The 22,077-nt window shown below is 39.3% G+C and overlaps 1 protein-coding gene and 1 pseudogene across 5 annotated transcripts; both read left to right on the forward strand.

Annotated features, from left to right (window-relative positions):
- Positions 1 to 1,617: 1,617 nt before the first annotated feature.
- On the forward strand, positions 1,618 to 9,477 carry LOC137174941 (zinc finger protein 420-like; annotated as a pseudogene).
- Positions 1,671 to 17,066, forward strand: LOC137174942 (zinc finger protein 420-like). 5 transcript variants are annotated; one of them, XM_067580489.1, is made up of 3 exons: positions 1,671 to 1,717; positions 13,461 to 13,553; positions 16,015 to 17,066. In XM_067580489.1, the coding sequence occupies exons 2-3, from the start codon at positions 13,494 to 13,496 to the stop codon at positions 16,882 to 16,884; spliced, it is 930 nt and encodes a 309-aa protein (XP_067436590.1). In that variant the 5' UTR covers positions 1,671 to 1,717; positions 13,461 to 13,493; the 3' UTR covers positions 16,885 to 17,066. The 5 variants fall into 5 exon arrangements, with proteins under 5 accessions (XP_067436590.1, XP_067436586.1, XP_067436588.1 ...); XM_067580485.1 differs by lacking the exon at positions 1,671 to 1,717 and adding an exon at positions 12,136 to 12,242; XM_067580487.1 differs by lacking the exon at positions 1,671 to 1,717 and adding an exon at positions 12,136 to 12,242 and having other exon boundaries at positions 13,466 to 13,553.
- The last annotated feature ends 5,011 nt before the right edge of the window (positions 17,067 to 22,077 follow it).

The raw sequence follows: 22,077 nt of genomic DNA on the forward strand, positions 1-22,077 counted from the left end.
ATTTTCTAGTTTCTTTAGTCTTCTATTATGATAAACTGAATATCTTTGGGTTTGACTTTTATAAACAAAACAACTATAATGGAGTATTTTTATATTCCTGTATTGGTGCTTTTAGTCCAATAAAGGATCTGAACACTTCTTCCACCACTGCTGCTTTTAGCACCATTTTTCGTTGTTCTCTAGTGGCGTGTTTTCCCGCTTTTTTCCCCCGTTAGTTTTGTTTCCAATCGGACAGGTTTTATGGCCGCTCCAGTACCCGGCGGGTTCTGTCTACCTGGTAACCCCACATCTATGGGTGACCCTAGATTTGAGAAAGATTTCACGAGTCATTTTAACAGAAACCACGATCTTTTCCTAAACGCACATAAAAGCTGTTTGCGAACTGCCAATATCACCAGCAGAAGAAGAACCAGAACAAGAACAAGAAGAACTAGAAGAACTAGAAGAAGAAGAAGAAGAAGAAGAAGGGAGATTGCCAAAGTCAAGGACCTCAAGTAAGTTTTTTGTTGTTGTTGTTTTTAAATCTTACTGGTGATATTACTCACTTTAAATTGAATAAGTCATGTTTGTGGCACAAGAATACCTCCGTTGATAATATGTTTGGCTTTGGTGTTGTGCATTACGTGAAAACTGTTGCTAGGCAACTAACAACAAAATGGACGTCGCTGTTGTTTCTTCATTTCTTCTCTATTTAAAAAAAGCGCCAACAGTAAAAGTAACTAACGCTAGCTAACACATTAAACCTTAAACATAAACCGGTTAGAAAACAGTATTTGACTTTTTTCCTTCCTTTAGCTTCTTAACTTTTGATTCAGAGCTGAGTTGAGTTTTCAGTTTGGAGTGAAATGTGAGAAGTTAACACCTTGTGTACCAGTTTCCCTTTCCCTCTTGTCTTTTCTGTAAATTGTTGTACTGTTTAGTACTCGTTTGTAGTATTAGTAATAAATGTGTATGTAACTAAAGTGAACTTGTTTGTTTTCTTGTGATTGCGTCTCAGTCACTTAACCTTAAAAGACCTATACCCTTGCAGAATCATAATTAAGATTAATAACAATCATTATTCTAATTGACCTCTTGTGTGGCCAACAAGGAGGACTATTTCCCTATTATTATACCTACTCTAATATGAGTTGTGTCACTGGACAAATAATTTCACGTTGGACTTGTGCACAATAATAATTCATAATTCACCATAAAATCATAAAGATATTTGACTGCACAAATTCATACATTCATTTTTCCATAAGTATCCTCTATATACTGCTTGTTAATGCTAAATAAGGGGACTTGAAGTAAAGTGTGACCCTTTTGGGTAGAGATGATAAGAAAAAATAACAGTTAATACATGCTTGATAAAATACCATGATGTAATTTTTAGCAGATATAAAGATATTTTAAGTGTTTATTAATGTCCACTATTTGTAAACAACTTTAACGTTTTCTATGGAGACATATTTTATATGATTACCACAATGTTTTACTATATTGTCATTCATTATCTGTTTATACAGCAGCCTCCACTTATGGTATAGTTGTTGACAAATACATTAAGCTAATAAACACTTTGTGTGTTATAAATCAATAGTATAGTGCCGGTAATGTAACTAAAAGCTGTTTACCCACCGCCACTGAACAGCAGAAGAAGAAGAAGAAGAAGAAGAAGATGAAGAAGAAGAAGGGCGGGAGTCTGGCAGATCGCCAAAGTCAAGGACCTCAAGTGAGTTTTCATTTTTCTAGTGATATTACTTCCTTCAAATTGAATAAGTCATATTTCCGGCACAGTAATACCTCCGTTGATAATATGTTTGGCTTTCAAGTGTTGTACACTACGTGAAAACTGTTGCTAGGCAACTAACAACAAAATGGACGCCGCTGTTGTTTCTTCACTTCTTCTCTATTTAAAAAAGCGCCAACAGCAAAAGTAACTAACGCTAGCTAACACATTAAACCTTAAACATAAACCGGTTAGAAAACAGTCTTTGACTTTTTTCCTTCCTTTAGCTTCTTAACTTTTGATTCAGAGCTGAGTTGAGTTTTCAGTTTGGAGCGTTTAGATGCGAGACGTTAACGGAAGAACCGACAGAAGGAAGAGACGCTGACGGTTAGAAGAAGAAGAATATAAAAGAGGTTTGATTTGAAGTCTTAAGCTACAGAAGTGTTTGAATTGTCACCTCTGGGCGCTGTTTTCTTTGTTGTTAGTCGGTTTCACCTCATTAATGTCACATTTATTCTCCCTTTAAGGGACAGAAACTTTCAAAAGGATGTAGAAACGGCTGTTACCCGCTCCGTTATGTGTCGAAATGTTTCTGTACAGACATCAGCTGGTTCGTAAGGGAACAAAATGTCCTCAAAACAGACCTAAAAAATCCAAAAAACCATCAGTTAATAAAACACCTGCCATCGATTAACCAATCAACAGAAAATTAATCAAAATAAAACGATTATTTAATAAATTCAATCATTTCTCAAAGCAAAAATTTCAAATGTATGTAATATGTTTTCTGGTTTTCATTGTCCTTTATGATAATAACTGGACCAGCAAACAACTAGAGTTACAACAATTAGTTGATTAATTGATTAGTAGACCGACAGAAAGTTAATTGCCAAATATTCTCTGGTTTTTTTCAAATTATTTTCTGGTTTCTTTTAGTCTGATATCTTCGGGTTGTTGGTTGGGACAAAATAAGACATTTGAGGATGTCTAGTTGGGCTTTGGAAGACAGTGATTGACGTTTTTCACCATTTTATGACATTTTTTAGACTATAGGACTAAATCGATTCATCAAGAGAATGAATCAATAATAACAATAATCATCAGTTGCAGCCCTACAAAAAGAAAATATTCATAATTGTAGAAGTTGGAACTAGAGAATTTCAGCATTTTTGTCTTAGAAATGACTCAAAATCCATCAACAGTGTAGTTGGCGACTAGTTTTCTTTCAGCGCTGCTCAGAGGCTCCCAGACAATATTGATATCCAAATTAACGGGTAGTTGGCATTAATTGTGGCAGCCCGCCAGGCCTGTACAATAATAGTAGAAACACTGAACAAATCTAACAGAACATCTAATCAAAAGCAAAAAACACTTCAACATTACAGTGGAAATCATGATCAGTATAGACATAAATGTATCATAATGAAAATTGGTTAAAACTCGATGCACATAAAAAGTTTATTTTAAAGTTCATAGTCATTAGTCGCAGTCAAGCTGTTAGTTCCCAGTTTGAAAAGTGAAGACAATGTGGAAGTGACTTTAACCTGCATTCTTTCCAACGGCCAGCAGGGGGCGACTCCACTGGCTGCAAAAAGAAGTCTGATTGCATGGAAGTCTATGAGAAAATAACCCTACTTCTCTCTTGATTTATTACCTCAGTAAACACTTTCCTAATGAGTTCATGGTCTCAATCATTAGTTTCAAGTCTTCTTCAATACAGCATGATGATCACTTTATAAATTATGGTCCCATTTAGAGTAAAATAGACGATAAAGCAGCGTATGTTTTAGGGCATGGCTATGTTGTGATTGATAAGTCAGTACCATGGTGACATTGTTGATTATGCAACATAAGTCTTGCCTAGCATTTGGTTGTAATAAAAAGTCCTCTATCCTCTTTTTCATATTTTTCTGTTAAAATAAAAATCTATTTACACAAGTTTTAGCTGTTTCATGTGTTTAATGTCACAAGACAGTGAAACAAATGAGTGCAGTGGAAGCTCTGCAAGAATCAAACTTCTTCATGTTGTTTTTTTAAATTCTTTACAACATAATAAACCTGTTTCATAATAAATGTTGATCCAGAACAAAAAACACAAGAAACATTGTAGATTGATGTTTTCTGTTTTGTCTAGAGCAGGAAGTAGAAGAAGAAGAAGAGGAGGAAGAGGATGGAGGGGGAGGTGCAAAGGGGAGGCGTCAGCATCCAGGAGGAGGAAGCTCCTTCCAGTGTGAGACAGCATGAAAACCCCTCGTTACTGACGTTTCCTCTGCTCTGTTTAAATGAATTAGAACGTTGAAAACTGATTTTAAAATAATTCTTACTGTCAAAACAGACTTTTAGTTTTCACTCTCACATTGAGACAAGTTCATGCCTTCTGCCTCCGGACACATAGGAGATATGATCATATACAACAAAACAAAAAGGTTAAATGATCATTTAACATGTAAATATTAAAGTATTAAAAAGTAAGTAAAAGTTAGTAAATGTAGTGGTTTTTGGTCCCTCTGACTGATATATTATTATGACATCATTAGATTATTAATACTGAAGCATTAGTGTGTAAGCAGCATGTTACTGTCAGTATTTCACTTCCATGTATTAGTGAACTTAGTTCAATCAACAGTCCAAAACTCAAAACTATTCAATTCACAAGTGTATAAAAACACATGTCGTTATAGCTGAAACATTAGTTTGTCTAGTTAGAAGATAAAGGCACCTAAATAGCAGAGACACACTATTATTCTTTTGCAGTCCAACTGCCTTTAATAAATCACAAAAGCGTATGCATACGAGCTCCCCGAGCTCTGCAACAAGAGGAGCCCCTTGAACAGTTCCCACAAATACTTAATATTTTCAGCCTCCGCCCAACACAACCGTAAATTCAAGCACCTCGTGTGCAGTCTTACTTCTCTGTCTGCAGACACCTGTTTCCTGCAAGATTATTGATAATAATTCCATATATGGTTTCATGCCCGTCTTGTACAGCTTCCAGTTTTTGCATAGTTCCTCTTTTCCAAAGATCACTTCTTAGAATCAGGGTCACTATATATCATGCACTTCAGATAACCTTTCCTATTTCGTCTTTCCTAACAGATTAGACATTAATTTGCCTAAAAAAATAAGGTGTGAGACATCTTACTTAAAAACAGAACAATGTGATTACAACATATAAATGTCAATAGACAGAGTCAAGAGTGCACCATGTTCTTTAAAGACAAAACTGATCAGTTGAACACACTTCATCACTGGATTAACGGTCATCAAAATATTAATACAATAATATAGTAGTTTCTCCAACAGTACCTGTCTGACCTCTGTAAATAACTCATTTATCTTGTGATAACTTAGCTAAAAATATATCCCTCCTCATTCTCAGGCCATTTTCCAAACATTGGAAATTCACTAAGCTCGCTCCACTAAACAACAACTCTTCCTTTGAATACCACACAATCAGGGTTACTGCTCCTGTTAAGCTGGTTGTAGTTGTTATATACCGTCCTCCAGGGTGTCAACTCGGGAACTTTGTTGTTGAACTTGACATGTTACTCTCAGCTATACCTGATGATAACACACCACTAATTGCCATGGGAGACATGAACATCCACACTGACAAAACCCAAGCAGCCGATTTCCTGTCACTTCTGTCGTCATTTGACCTCAAACAGCTCTCCACTCCTCCCACGCACATAGCAGGCAATACACTTGATCTGATTTTTACTCGGAACTGCTCCACAACAAATCTGACTGTCACCCCCCTACACCTGTCTGACCACTTCTTCGTCCAACTCACAATCACCTTACCAGAACATCCTCACGCTCCTCCACAAATGATCTCTTTCCGCCACAACATCCAGTCCTTCACACCGTCTCAACTTTCCAATGAGGTGTTGGCTACCCTACCTCCTCATAATGAATTTTCCTCACTCACGGTCAGTAAGGCTACAGACACACTCTGCTCCTCACTAGCTACATCTCTTAACAATCTCTGTCCTCTAACTTCCAAACCTGCTCGCACCACCCACCCTAGTCCATGGCTCACTGAAGTCATCGAAGAGCAAAGAGCAGAACTCAGAGCAGCAGAGAGAAAATGGTGCAAATCCAGAGAGTGCACTGACCTCAGTAACTATCAGGGTCTCCTTGCATCATTCTCCTCCAGTCTAAAAACAGCTAAGACCACTTACTACCAGAACAAGATCTGCAGCGCCACAGATGCACGGAAAATGTTCTGTTTTTAATTCACTTCTCAATCCACCTCCTCCGCCCTCCACTCTGCTCACTGCAGACATGTTTGCCTCATTTTTCACTGACAAGGTCTCCGCCATTAGTAACCAGTTCACTGAGCCTGACCAACCCAGTCTACAGCTGCCCACTAACAGGGCCACACTGTCCTCATTCTCCTCTATGACCAAGGAGGAAGTCTCCAAACTTCTTCTAAACTCTCGTCCCATTACTTGTCCACTGGACCCAATACCATCCAACCTGCTTCAGAATATTTCCCCCACATTTAACTCCGCGGTCACACACATCATCAACTCCTCACTTACAACTGGTGTTTTCCCCACCGCCTTTAAGCAAGCTTGAGTCACCCCTCTGCTCAAAAAACCTACACTCAACCCAGCTCAGGTTGAAAACTACAGACCGGTTTCACTCCTGCCCTTCCTGTCAAAAGTACTTGAGCGCACAGTCTTTAGTCAAGTCTCTGAATTCCTTTCTGCCAACAACCTGTACACCCCAAATCAGTCCGACTTTAAACAGGGTCACTCTACCGAGACTGCACTACTGTCGGTTATGGAATCACTACGCTCAGCTAGAGCTGCTGGTCAGTCCTCAGCCCTTTTGCTACTGGACCTGTCAGCTGCCTTTGATCTAGTTAACCACCAACTCTTCCTCTCCACACTCACTGAGCTTGGTATCTCAGGATCCGCCCTCCGCTGGTTCATGTCCTACCCGTCAGGGAGATATTATAGAGTATCTTGGAATGGAGAAATGTCCAAACTGCACAACTTATCCACAGAGGTTCCCCAAGGGTCAGTGCTTGGTCCCCTCCTTTTCTCATTATACACCACCTCACTTGGCGCAATCATCCACTCCCATGGTTTCTCATACCACTACTATGCTGATGATACCCAGCTCTTCCTGTCATTCCCACCGGAAGACCACACAGTCTCCACTAGGATCTCTTCATGCCTTGCCAATATATCAGCATGGATGAAAGAACGCCACCTTCAGCTTAACCTCTCTGAGACCGAGCTCCTTGTCATACCAGCCAGTCCTTCCATACAACAAAACATCAGCATCCAGCTTGAATCAACCCAACTTATGCCCACAAAGTCTGCCCGAAATTTGGGTGTCATGATTGATGACCAACTAACCTTTAAGGTTCACGTGGCCTCAGTCACTCAATCATGTCGATTCACCCTGTACAACATCAGGAAGATCAGACCCTACCTGTCTGAGCATGCAGCACAACTCCTGGTTCAGGCTCGCGTTATATCACGCATCGACTACTGCAACTCCTTACTGGCAGGCCTACCTGCATGTACACTTAAACCTCTGCAGATGATCCAGAATGCGGCAGCAAATCTGGTCTTCAATCAGCCCAAAACAGCACACGTCACCCTGCTGATGATATCCCTCCACTGGCTCCCAGTTGCTGCCCGCATCAAATTCAAAACCCTGACACTTGCTCACAAAATAGCAACTAAAACGGCTCCTGCCTACCTGAACTCCCTCATTCAGGTCTACACTCGCTCCCGACCACTACGCTCTGCCAACAAAAGGCACCTGGTACCACAACAGGGCCCTAAGTCACTAGCTAGACTCTTTTCCTCTGTAGTTCCCCGGTGGTGGAACGAGTTACCAAACTCTGTTCGATCTGCAGAGTCCCTCTCAATCTTTAAGAAAAGACTAAAGACCAAGCTCTTTCGCAAACACCTCTGCACTTGAACTGTAGGGAGAGAAAAAAAACAAAAAAAACATACTTCTTTGCACTCTATACACTCTAATCATTGCCTTGTTACACTGCCTGTTGGCACCTACGTCCTATCGGGCCCAAACTTAAGCTTTATAGCACTTACTTGTGTTGTTGTCTCCTGACTAGATCCTTGCTTAAAGGATTAAAGAGTACAGTCTTGACCTGCTCTATGTGAAAAGTGCCTTGAGATGACTTCTGTTGTGATATGGCGCTATATAAATAAAAATTGATTGATTGATTGATTGATTGATTGATTGATTGCTTGTGTTGTATCAGTCTCATATGTACGTCGCTTTGGATAAAAGTGTCTGCTAAATGAAATGTAATGTAATTTAATATTTCAAGACTATATGACACTATTTAACACGACAATCCCCCAACACTGACCAAAACAAAAGATGCTTGGGAACAAGACCTTGATGTGACTGTCCCTGACACCATGTGGGATCTCACTATTGATGAAATTTACTCCTCCTCCATTTGCAGCATTTTAAAGTTATGTTTAAGTGAAGGTTTTTTTTTTATTTTACTGAATGGGGAAAAAGTAATAGAGTGTTCTCACAAATTTCAGGAGAGGTCCGGATATCCTGATTTACTCTGTGGTCGGGGTCAAGCTTAAAAAACTATGAATCCTATATTTCTAACTCTATTTATGGTTTTAGGTCACTTTGTCCACCATGTCATCTCACTTTCTCTCTCTCTCTCTTTCTCTGTATGTTTGTCTGTTGTCATAGAAACAAACAGGAAGAAAGGAACTCAAACATCACCGCTGTCAGCACTGTGACAAAGCCTTCATGACATCAAAATCTTTAAAGATTCATCAGAAAGTTCACAAAGGAAAGGAACTTCACAGCTGTGACCAATGTGGGAAAACTTTCACTCGAGTTAGTAATCTAAAACAACACCAACGCATTCATACTGGAGAAAAACCGTATAGCTGTGACCAATGTGGGAAAACTTTCACTACAAACGGTAATCTAAAACACCACCAACGTGTTCATACTGGAGAAAAACCGTACAGCTGTGACCAATGTGGGAAAACTTTCACTACAAACAGTAATCTAAAACACCACCAACGTGTTCATACTGGAGAAAAACCGTACAGCTGTGACCAATGTGGGAAAACTTTCACTACAAACGGTAGTCTAAAACGCCACAAAAGCATTCACAGTGGAGAGAAACCGTACAGCTGTGACCAATGTGGGAAAACCTTCACTGCAGACAGTAATCTAAAACGCCACAAACGCATTCACACTGGAGAGAGACCATACAGCTGTGACCAATGTGGGAAAGCTTTCATTCAAGACAGTGTTCTAAAAGCCCACCAACGCATTCACACTGGAGAGAAGCCGTACTGGTGTGACCAATGTGGGAAAACTTTCATTCAAGATGGTAGTCTAAAAATCCACCAACGCATTCACACTGGACAGAAGCCATACTGGTGTGAACAATGTGGAAAAACTTTCACTCATGGCAGTTCCTTAAAAGCCCACCAACGCATTCACAATGGACAGAAGCCATACTGGTGTGAACAATGTGGGAAAACTTTCACTCATGGCAGTTCCTTAAAAGCCCACCAACGCATTCACACTGGACAGAAGCCGTACTGGTGTGACCAATGTGGGAAAACTTTCACTCATGGCAGTTCCTTAAAAGTCCACCAACGCAGTCACTCAGCATCGTGTTGAGCATGTTATAGAGGCAGGTTAGCGGTGCCCCCCTGTCTCCTCTCCATGCTTTTAATAATAGTCTTGTTCTATCCAGAGCTTTTCTACAAACTAAATATTGCTAACTGTAAGTTGAGAATCAGCATGTATGCCATTAGCGGCCCACGTGATCAAATTTTAAGCTCAGTGATTGGTCGTAGTTCACTTATACCCTGAAAGTTTTTTTCATTTTTCACCTTGAGTTTCATGTTGATCCAAGAAGTAGTGCTCAAAATGTGTCACGTAACATTGTCAATGGGGAAAAATGAACAGCATTTTTACACAAAATAGGTCTCCCAGCTTGCAACTCTGTACTGCTCTGTGCAAAAAAATGTGGCACAGCAAATATGTATGGTGGTTAGAGAAGCATATAGTGAAACTTAAGAAAACTTGAAATAAGTTTAAATGAGTTTAAGTTGGATTTCAGATTCGTTTTTGATGGTTTTATAGATGATTGAGGAACAGTTGAGTTTAATGAATGGTAATTAGATTTTGAGGAGTAACAGTATGTTTGGGGCCAGACTGAGACACGGTGACACTAAAATAGGAGATAAAATATGTGGAACGTTAATTGGTTTAGGTTTAAGTGAGAATTTAAGGGAATACAGGTCTTATAATGATGCATTAATGAGAACAGGTGAATACAGGAGAGCTGAAGGTGTGTTTACCTGAGTCTGAGAGAGATGTGAGACTCCTTTGACCTGAGCAGATCTCTGATGGAGAAGGAGATGAAACCCAGAAAGCTCCTCTAAAAGAGAGAGAGAGGTGTTCGTTCTCATCAATACACTCTAACACTGCAATGTTTGAATAGTCTGTTTCAGCATTTTCTGTATGTTTGTATCGTTCTAACAAAGCAGTGATGGAGCCTTTATTTCAGTTAATGGGTGGTTTTCCACTGACTGTTCTAAATGTTTTGGTTGCACAGGAAGTGAAAGCCAGAGGGACTTTGCCCTGAGTTTAGTGTCCAAGGTAGAGCACAGACCTACACCATGTATAATCTAAAATGGTTTTGATTGAAACAAAAATGTTAACAGTCTGAATAGAACATACTGCCATAAGTTGATTTGTTCATCATAATAGTTGCTATCAGGGTAGCAACTATTCTTGCTGGGGTCAATAAGTGGCTCAGTTCTGGGCAAAATGTTCTTGAGTTGTTATTATTATATATGAGATCATTAAATTGTTAGTGCTGAAGCATCAGTGTTAGAGCAGCATGTTACTGTTGTAGCTGCTGGAGGTGGCGCTAGTTTACACTACTTTATATACAGTTAGCTAGTTTAGTCCTCTTTTAAATTCATTGTTTTCTTTTTTCTATTGGTGTGTCTTAAAATCTCTGTAGTATATTTGTATTGTATGACATATATTGTTTATTCTAAATGTATCATTTTAAATTTTACATTTTGTATGTAGAAAGTTATGTTTTCCAAGTTTCGGCTGTTAAAATACCAATAAAAATAGTCTTAAAAAATGAGAAACTACTGCAAATTCTGGGCTATTAATGTTGAAGCATTACACCATTTATTTGTTTTTTACATGACAAATGTCTGGGAATCATTTGAAAAATGGACACCTGAAAAGACACAATACAATACACTTAATACAAAATGGGAGTTATAATAGAGGGAGGAAAAGTAGAAGTTTTGTATAATTGCTAAATTATTTCTTTTTCTTCAATAATGTGCAACAAAACAAACTTTGGGCAATCACAGGAGAGGAGGAGTATATGAAATATATGGTGCATGAGCGTAGATTTGGATATGGACAGTAGGGACATGTCCCTGCCAACGTCAAGTTGTTGTTGCCAGGTATGCCTATTATAAAGAGTGAAAGGAGGAGGATCTTGAGGATCTGGCAACCCTCAACTTCAAGCTGTGTTACGCTGTTGACTTAATTATCTCCTTACCTGCTTCTCAGGTAACAGTCATCTCATCCTTTTATCAGGTCTCTCATACCAACTGCACAATAAATAACTCTGCATCATGCATGTCAATCATTCACTAGCCATAGCCTTGTGTACCAGTTTCCCTTTCCCTCTTGTGTCTTTTCTGAAAATTGTTGTAGTGTTTAGTACTTGTTTGTAGTATTAGTAATTAATGTAGAATGCAGAATCATAATTAAGATTAATAACAATCATTATTCTAATTGACCTCTTGTGTGGCCACCAAGGAGGACTATTTCCCTATTATTATACCTACTCTAATATGAGTTATGTCGCTGGACAAATAATTTCACGTTGGACTTGTGCACAATTATAATTCATAGTTCACCATAAAATCATAAAGATATTTGACTGCACAAATTCATACATTCATTTTTCCATAAATATCCTCTATATACTGCTTGTTAATGCTAAATAAGGGGACTTGAAGTAAAGTGTGACCCTTTTGGGTAGAGATGATAAGAAAAAATAACAGTTAATACATGCTTGATAAAATACCATGATGTAATTTTTAGCAGATATAAAGATATTTTAAGTGTTTATTAATGTACACTATTTGTAAACAACTTTAATTTTTCAATGGAGACATATTTTATATGATTACCACAATGTTTTACTATATTGTCATTCATTATCTGTTTATACAGCAGCCTCCACTTATGGTATAGTTGTTGACAAATACATTAAGCTAATAAACACTTTGTGTGTTATAAGTCAATAGTATAGTGCCGGTAATGTAACTAAAAGCTGTTTACCCACCGCCACTGAACAGCAGAAGAAGAAGAAGAGGAAGAAGAAGAAGAAGAAGAAGAAGAAGAAGAAGAAGAAGAAGAAGAAGAAGAAGAAGAAGAAGAAGAAGAAGAAGAAGAAGGGAGTCTGGCAGATCGCCAAAGTCAAGGACCTCAAGTGAGTTTTCATTTTTCTAGTGATATTACTTCCTTCAAATTGAATAAGTCATATTTCCGGCACAGTAATACCTCCGTTGATAATATGTTTGGCTTTCAAGTGTTGTACACTACGTGAAAACTGTTGCTAGGCAACTAACAACAAAATGGACGCCGCTGTTGTTTTTTCATTTCTTCTCTATTTAAAAAAAAAAAGCGCCAACAGCAAAAGTAACTGACGCTAGCTAACACCTAAAACCTTAAACATAAACCGGTTAGAAAACAGTCTTTGACTTTTTTCCTTCCTTTAGCTTCTTAACTTTTGATTCAGAGCTGAGTTGAGTTTTCAGTTTGGAGCGTTTAGATGCGAGACGTTAACGGAAGAACCGACAGAAGGAAGAGACGCTGACGGTTAGAAGAAGAAGAATATAAAAGAGGTTTGATTTGAAGTCTGTGAAATTAAAGAGGTGTTTGAATTGTTACCTTTGTGTTTTACAAACAGACAGGTGAGTAGGAGATAAAGCAGTAGTTCAAAACAAAAAAATCAACTCCTGCACACTGTTACCATTCATACTGAATTTATTAAATCGCTACGTTTCAGTCAAGTCACCTTTATCAGATATTTCACACAGCAAATTACAACACGTCTGCATAAAATCACACATGCAGATAATCTTGCAGATCAAACAATCAACAGTCTTAAAGGAGAAACACACTCAGGAAGGTACAGAGAAAATAAATTCTTTTAAATCTTTAGGGTTAGTTCCCGAAAATCATTTAACAAAAAGAGATGTTAATATTAACTTTGACGCTATAAATTGAAAACAAATATAAAAACATTTTATTAAAAGCACAAAACACTTAAATGTTACACTGGAAAGCGCGATCAATATAGACATAAGTATATTAGAATGAAAATTGGTCAAAAGTCATTAGTCGCAGCCCTAACTTGGTTTTACAAAGTTTCAGATGATATGAGTTTCCTGAAAGACAGCAAACAAACAAGACAATGGAACAAATGAGTGCAGTGGAAGGTCTGCAAGGAACAAACTTCTTCATGTTTTTTAAATTCTTTACAACATAATAAACCTGTTTCATAATACATGTTGATCTGTTGAAGAGTTTCTGTTTTTGTCAGAGTTTGAACCTGGACTGTACAATAAAAATATGACACTGAAAAAAACAAACAAACAAAAAAACACAAGAAACATTGTAGATTGATGTTTTCTGTTTTGTCTAGAGCAGGAAGTAGAAGAAGAAGAGGAGGAAGAGGATGGAGGGGGAGGAGCAAAGGGGAAGTGTCAGCATCCAGGAGGAGGAAGCTCCTTCCAGTGTGAGACAGCATGAAAACCCCTCGTTACTGACGTTTCTTTTGCTCTGTTTAAATGAATCAGAACATTGAAAACTGATTTTAAAATAATTCTTACTGTCAAAACAGACTTTTAGTTTTCACTCTCACATTGAGACAAGTTCATGCCTTCTGCCTCCGGACACATAGGAGATATGATCATATACAACAAAACAAAAAGGTTAAATGATCATTTAACATGTAAGTATTAAAGTATTAAAAAGTAAGTAAAAGTTAGTAAAAGTAGTGGTTTTTGGTCCCTCTGACTGATATATTATTATGACATCATTAGATTATTAATACTAAAGCATTAGTGTGTAAGCAGCATCCCAGCCACTGTGGGAATAAAATGAGTCCCGCAGGGGCAGCCCACTGTGGGCCCCATTACCAGCGTGAAGGGCGGTGCCCCAGTGGGACAGCCCACACCCAGCCCAAAGTGTGGCCTGAGTGTGGGCCCCACTGAGGCCCACTGTGGGCCCGCAACATGCCCCAGTGGGTCCAGGTGACCTGTGTGGGCCCCAACACGTGCCCCAATCCCAATGGGGCACCACCTGGGCCCCATAGTGTGTGGCCCACACGTGCCCCACATTTCAGGTCAGTAGCAGGGCCCACAGTGGGCTGCCCCTGTTTTAAGTTTATGTTTTGAACACCTACATTTATTCACAGCCAGGTTAGAAGAAAAAATGAAGAAAAAAAAATGAAGAAAATATATTGAAAATTGAGTACAAAACTGAGGAAGTGGATTGAACACTGAATAAAATGCTAAAACAATTTTATTTTTATAAAACAGAAAAATGACCACATAGAACCACATTAGAACACAAGAAGTTCATAATAAATCAGGGGCATCAGTGGATCTCTGCCATTTATCTTCTGGTCCTTCTGTTAATGGGGAACCACAATGTTAAATACTTGACAAAGAGAGTAGGAACAAACGAAAAATCTGAACACAAGGTCCAAATGGTTGTTTCTGAAGCCTCTGTATATAATGGAAAAGTAACACGCCAAAGGTTGTAGTGAGGTACTGATCACTGGAGGCCGACTCAAGGGCAGGGAAAAAGTGTTGCACACTCTGGCTCCATATGCATTTCCCTTTTATATGGATGACATTCCGGGCCTTCGCAGAGATCAGCAATCATGGTAGGACACAGGCACTGATGTGTTACATAGGCCACATCCTAGTAGCACAGCTGATGGTGATTAGATAATCATGTTCCACCATTAGGGTGAGAAAAATAATCAAAAGGCCTTCAGCAGATCAAAACTTTTAACAAATAGTGACAGGAACTATAGCCAATCAATTCTCTTCAAATAAAGTGACAAAAACCAATATGTTTCATACCAGAATATACAGATTTAAATTTTACATTCCAGTCCTTTTGGGCCCATTGTGGGCTCCAGTGGGGCCCACACAGCTCACCTGGGCCCACTGGGGCATGTTGCGGGCCCACAGTGGGCCCAGCCAGAGCCCACACTCAGCCCACACTTTGAGCTGGGTGTGGGCTGTCCCACTGGGGCACCACCCGGGCCCACATGTGCCCCGAATTTCACACCGGTAATGGGGCCCACAGTGGGCTGCCCACACAGGGCCCAGAAAACATGCCCCTTTGGGGCCTGTGTGGGGCCACTGAAGGAAGAAAAATGAGCCCCGCAGGGGCAGCCTACTGTGGGCCCCATTATTGGCTTGAAATGTGGGGCCCACCTGGGCCCACTGGGGCATGTTGTGGGCCCACAGTGGGCCCAGCCAGGGCCCACACTAAGCCCACACTTTGGGCCGAGTGCGGGCTGTCCCACAGTGGCCCCACATGGGCCCCAAAGGGGCATGTTTGGGGGGGGGGGGGGGGGGGGGGGCACAGTGGGTTTCCCAAATTCCCTCGTTGGGGCCCAAATGTGCAAAACTGCTTTGGGCCCTGCACGGGCTATCATACAGAGGGGTCTATGTGGGCATTCTGTGGGCCACCCACTGTGGGTATTCCATGGGAAACTATCACGGTGGCCCCAAAGGGCAAAACTGCTGTGGGCCCTGCATGGGCTATTCCACAAGGGAGCCCATGTGAGCTTTCTGTGGGCAAGCCCACAGTGGATATTCCACGGGAAACTATCATGGTGGCCCCAAAGAGCAAAGCAGCTGTGGGTCCTGCATAGGCTATGCCACAGGGGAGCCCATGTAGGCTTTCTGTGGGCAAGACCACAGTGGGTTTCCCACAGAAAACCCTCATAAGGGCCCAAAGGGCAAAACTGCTGTGGGCCCCGCATGGGGCATCCAACAGTGGGGCCCATGTTGGATTTCTGTGGGCAAGGACTTGCTTATTCTGTGGTCAGGGTCAAGCTTACAAAACTATGAATCCTATATTTCTAACTCTTTTATGGTTTTAAGTCACTTGCTCCACCTTGTCATCTCACTTACTCTCTCTTTCTTTCTCTGTATGTTTGTCTGCTGTCATAGAAACAAACAGGAAGAAAGGAACTCAAACATCACCGCTGTCAGCACTGTGACAAAGCCTTCACGACATCAGGATCTTTAAAGATTCACCAGAAAGTTCACACAGGAGAGGAACTTCACAGCTGTGACCAATGTGGGAAAACTTTTACTCGAGACAGTAATCTAAAACGTCACCAACGCTTTCATACTGGAGAAAAACCGTACTGCTGTGACCAATGTGGGAAAACTTTCACTCGAGACAGTAATCTAAAACGCCACCAAAGCATTCACAGTGGAGAGAAACCGTACAGCTGTGACCAATGTGGGAAAGCTTTCCCTCAAAGCAGTGATCTAAAAATCCACCAACGCATTCACACTGGAGAGAAGCCGTACTGGTGTGAACAATGTGGGAAAACTTTCACTCGAGACAGTAATATAAAAAGCCACCAACACATTCACAGGGGAGAGAAGCCATACTGGTGTGACCAATGTGGGAAAACTTTCACTACAGACAGTAATCTAAAACGCCACGAACGCATTCACACTGGAGAGAAGCCGTACTGGTGTGACCAATGTGGGAAAACTTACATTCAAGACAGTAGTCTAAAAATCCACCAACGCATTCACACTGGACAGAAGCCATACTGGTGTGAACAATGTGGAAAAACTTTCACTCATGGCAGTTCCTTAAAAGCCCACCAACACATTCACACTGGACAGAAGCCGTACTGGTGTGAACAATGTGGGAAAACTTTCACTCATGGCAGTTCCTTAAAAGCCCACCAACGCATTCACACTGGACAGAAGCCGTACTGGTGTGAACAATGTGGGAAAACTTTCACTCATGGCAGTTCCTTAAAAGCCCACCAACGCAGTCACTCAGCATCGTGTTGAGCATGTTATAGAGGCAGGTTAGCGGTGCCCCCCTGTCTCCTCTCCATGCTTTTAATAATAGTCTTGTTCTATCCAGAGCTTTTCTACAAACTAAATATTGCCAACTGTAAGTTGAGAATCAGCATGTATGCCATTAGCGGCCCACGTGATCAAATTTTAAGTTCAGTGATTGGTCGAAGTTGACTTATACCCTGAAAGTTTTTTTCATTCTTCACCTTGAGTTTCATGTTGATCCAAGAAGTAGTGCTGAAAATGTGTCACGTAACATTGTCAATGGGGAAAAATGAACAGCATTTTTACACAAAATAGGTCTCCCAGCTTGCAACTCTGTACTGCTCTGTGCAAAAAAAATGTGGCACAGCAAATATGTATGGTGGTTAGAGAAGCATATAGTGAAACTTAAGAAAACTTGAAATAAGTTTAAATGAGTTTAAGTTGGATTTCAGATTCGTTTTTGATGGTTTTATAGATGATTGAGGAACAGTTGAGTTTAATGAATGGTAATTAGATTTTGAGGAGTAACAGTATGTTTGGGGCCAGACTGAGACACGGTGACACTAAAATAGGAGATAAAATATGTGGAACGTTAATTGGTTTAGGTTTAAGCGAGAATTTAAGGGAATACAGGTCTTATAATGATGCATTAATGAGAACAGGTGAATACAGGAGAGCTGAAGGTGTGTTTACCTGAGTCTGAGAGAGATGTGAGACTCCTTTGACCTGAGCAGATCTCTGATGGAGAAGGAGATGAAACCCAGAAAGCTCCTCTAAAAGAGAGAGAGAGGTGTTCGTTCTCATCAATACACTCTAACACTGCAATGTTTGAATAGTCTGTTTCAGCATTTTCTGTATGTTTGTATCGTTCTAACAAAGCAGTGATGGAGCCTTTATTTCAGTTAATGGGTGGTTTTCCACTGACTGTTCTAAATGTTTTGGTTGCACAGGAAGTGAAAGCCAGAGGGACTTTGCCCTGAGTTTAGTGTCCAAGGTAGAGCACAGACCTACACCATGTATTTGGTTTTGACCTCATCTATGTTAACAGCCTGAATAGAGCATACTACCAGGGTAGCAACTATTCTTGCTGGGGTCCATAAGTAGCTCAGTTCTGGGCAAAATGTCCTTGAGTTGTTGTTATTATTATATATGAGATCATTAGATTATTAATACTGAAGTAGCAGTGTTAGAGCAGCATGTTACTGTTTTTGAAATACTTTATATACAGTTAGCTACTTTAGTCCAGTGCTTAGACATCAACCTCTTTTATTTGTTCACTTTTCATTTTATTTTTTATTATTTACCTCTTTTAAATCCATTCTTTTCTTTTTTCTGTTGGTGTGTTATATATTTGTATTGTATGACATATATTGTTTATTGTAAATGTACAGTTTTAAATTTTAGATTTTCTATGTAGAAAGATGAATTTTCCAAGTTCCATCTGTTAAAATACCAATAAAAATAATGTTAAAAAATGAGAAACTACTACAAATTAGAGTTACTAATATTGAAACATTACATTTGTTTATTTGTTTTTACATGAGGGATGTTTGGGAATCATTTGAAAATTGGACATCTGAAAAGACACCTGTTTGAAACTACTGGGATACAAAATGGGAGTTATAATAGCGGAGGGAAAAGTAGAAATTTTGTGTAATTGCTAAATTATTTTCAGTTAATAATATATTCACAAATGTTGAAGTATCAATATTTTTCTTCAATAATGTGCAACAAAACAAACTTCAGGCAATCACAGCAGAGGAGGAGTATATGAAATATACGGTGAATGGACGTAGATTTGGGTATGGACGGTAGGGACATGTCCTTACCCATGTCAAGTTGTTGCTGAATTGTCCCGACCAACATTCTTACCTATCTCCAACAATCTTGCCATTTTAACTACTCATAATGTTGCTGACGAGATCTCTGCAGTTGCCAGGTTTGCTTTATGATAAAGAGTGAGAGAGTGAGAAATGGGGGGGATAGCCGTCTTGAGGATCTGGCAACCTCCAACTTCAAGCTGTGTCGACCAGCTGCACCAGCAGCAGTAGCAGCAGGGTCAGTGATGAATGAACGGTGGTTCAACTGAAGTATTGAGTATGTGTAAAATAAAGAACAAACTGAAATAAGCACAGAGCTACAGAATCTTGGGTGAAGTCTGAAAACCTTACAGAAGAGAGCAGCACATGACCGACAGGTTTCTATACATTAATTTTCTTGTTGCAGTTGTCATCAATAAAATCTAACATGAGAGAACAATTCCTGCCTGTTATATAAGCAAATACTTATTCAAAGATTTGGATAAACAACCCCCACCATTGGTTATTGTCATGACTAATTGCAAGAATCATGCAATTGTTAAATTGTAAATACTTTGATTAATAGAGTAACCATATTCAAGAGTTGCTCCTCCAGATCTCTGCAACCCCTGGGATTGGCCAGGATGCACCTTCTGGGCGGGCAGATTGAAACTTTAAAACAGTGTCTTATCTGAGACTCTATGAGACTATGCTGGTTACTGGCTGGTTTTTCAGGCTATTTGCTGGTTTCTTCTTGCTTTCTGTCATGCCGGTCGAAAGTTTGCATTTTGCTATTCTGAAGATGTCTCCTTTAACATATTTATATAACCCCATCTCTCCCCTTTTCAAAGAGTGGGTGAGTAATAAACTGAAACAAACTGAAAGAAACAGAGCTGCAGAATCTCAGGTGAAGTCTGAAAACCTTACAGAGAGACCTATCATTAACAAAATGTAACATATCTCTAACATCAGACAACAATTCCTGCCTGTTATATCAGCAAATACTTATTTAATAAAGTAAACTTTTGGCAGAGTCAGGCTCTTAACGCCGGTATGTGCACACATGTGTGCATATGAAAGAAAAAAGAGAGTTACAAGGCAAGTGCCGTCCAATTAGAGAAATGTCCCTAGCAAAGTTAAAACATATAATTTACAATTTTATATTTTGTATATGAAAAATTTTGATTTCTAAGTTTCAATTGTTAAAATCACAATAAATACAGTTTTAAAAAAGAAGAGGGCCAATTTTTAGTTGTTTTTACTTTTTTTTGTTTTTTTTGCAGCGCCGCATGCCAATAAAGCAAGGCGAACATGTAATGACGTCATAATGGAAATGGCTGCATGACAACAGTGACATTTAAGAGGGACGAGCATCTTCAGATTCAACCAAAAAAAGAAGAAAACATCTTGGTTTTTGTGGATTTGACTTTATACTTTTTGGTGTCGTTCTGGAGACAGTATGAACCTGAAAAAAAAAAAAGCCTTCCATGCAGTTTTTACATTGTTAGTTTTAACAATATCTTTGTGTTTTCTGTGTAATTTTTTTGTTCATTTTAGTATTTTCTGATGTTTATTTGTGAGATTGTATTTTGCTGACATAAAATAAACTATAAACTGTTATAAATAGAGTCAGAAACACATTCAGGCGTTTGGGTGGCTGTTCTCTGGCCGAGGTGAAGTACTCACCGTTTCCATGGCAGTGGGTCTGACAGGAAGCTGAAGGTGTGTTGAGATGTGAGGTTAGCTACAGGTGGTAGTGGAGGGTGGACATGGCAGCTGTGAGTCTTCAAACAGTCAGTTATGGTTGTAGTTAACATTATCATTACATTTATTATAAGTGAAAATATTAATTTATCTATTATTATTAGTAGATTACAGCTAATGTATAGTGACTGCACTTATACCACTATACTACTGTACCACTACTTTTCATGGTCCCACTGCCACTGATGCAACAGTATATTGATACAAGCCACTACTAACACTGGCTGCTACACACCTGCACAATGACCTGGAAGTAAAAATTTAAAAAATAGTCATGTGGGACAACATGGGGGTCTATGGGGATTGACTCGCTTTTGGAGCCTCAAGTGGCCATTCAAGGAACTGCATTTGGCTTCATTTTTCAGCCCCGGAGGTTGCCGCTTGGTTTTTAGCCACTCACAATCACAACATAGTGTTCAGGTGTTACAGCCGACTCAATCTGTAGATTTCTTTTAAATTAGTGGAGCGACTCAACAATCTTGGTAACCTGTGTTACAAGCACCACCAGTTTGGAATCACTGACATAGATGATACAATAGAATATAATATATGATCCAAGTGATAAAATATAATGCAGAGCAATATTTACGAGCCATCCATTCTCTAAATGCTGCTTATGGTGTTCAGGGTAACAGCAAGTTGCAGCAGGGCAAGAGTACAGGTGCAGCCTGTCATCACTGAGTAAACGCACATAAAGACATGTATATTCACACCTACAACTTTCCAGTTCACTAATCTGCATGTCTTTGCAGTGTGGGAGGAAACCATCTGCTGTGGGGAAGCACCAACACACTGCAAAATAAAACAATATGAAATGACACAATGCAACACAATATCATCCAACTCTACTGTCAAATCAAACGCATGAATCTCCATTTAAAACACAACCACGACCTTGAAATTAATATCCAAAGTTCCCCATTGAGCCTGATGCTTCTCAGAGGACTCCAGTGTACAAGATGCTTTTATGTTTTGAATGAACATGAAATGGTACAAAATGTGTGCTGATGGATGTAAATCAAACTGTGAGTTTTGAAAGCCAAGAATCAGACGCAGGTTTATTGCCAAGTTAGTGTATAAATACTGTACATACAATGAATTTGCTGAGGTGTGAAGTAAAAATACAGTAATGCAAAATAAAGATCATAAATAATGTAAAATAGAAATTTACAATATAATAAAGTGAAAAGAGCTGTAACAGAGTTTTAAAAAAAGTTTGAAAGTTAACAAATGGAAAGTTTATTGTTGTCAGTGTTGTTGCTCCTGGAGCTGTGATCAAAATATCCCAAAATTTCCTCTAATTTTTCCATCTGTGGCAACCTCCTCCGTTTGCTATTTGCATTGTATTATGATATAAAAAAAAAATAAGGGTCAAAAATCCAGAAACATAATAATATATCAGTCAGAGAGACCAAACAACTACTTTTACCGCAATACTTTACATCAAGCTGATCATAATTATGTACTTTTAGAGAAGTAGAACTTTCCATGCAGGACTTTTACTTGTAATAGAGTGTTTTTACATTGCTGTATTTGTTCTTTTAATTAAAAAAAACCGATCTGAATATTTCTTCCACTACTCCTGCTTTCAGCGCCATCTTTGGTTCTCCTCTAGCGGCGTGTTTTCCCGCTTTTT

Source organism: Thunnus thynnus, chromosome 22 (genome assembly GCF_963924715.1).
Source record: "Thunnus thynnus chromosome 22, fThuThy2.1, whole genome shotgun sequence".
Classification (NCBI taxonomy): Eukaryota; Metazoa; Chordata; class Actinopteri; order Scombriformes; family Scombridae; genus Thunnus; species Thunnus thynnus.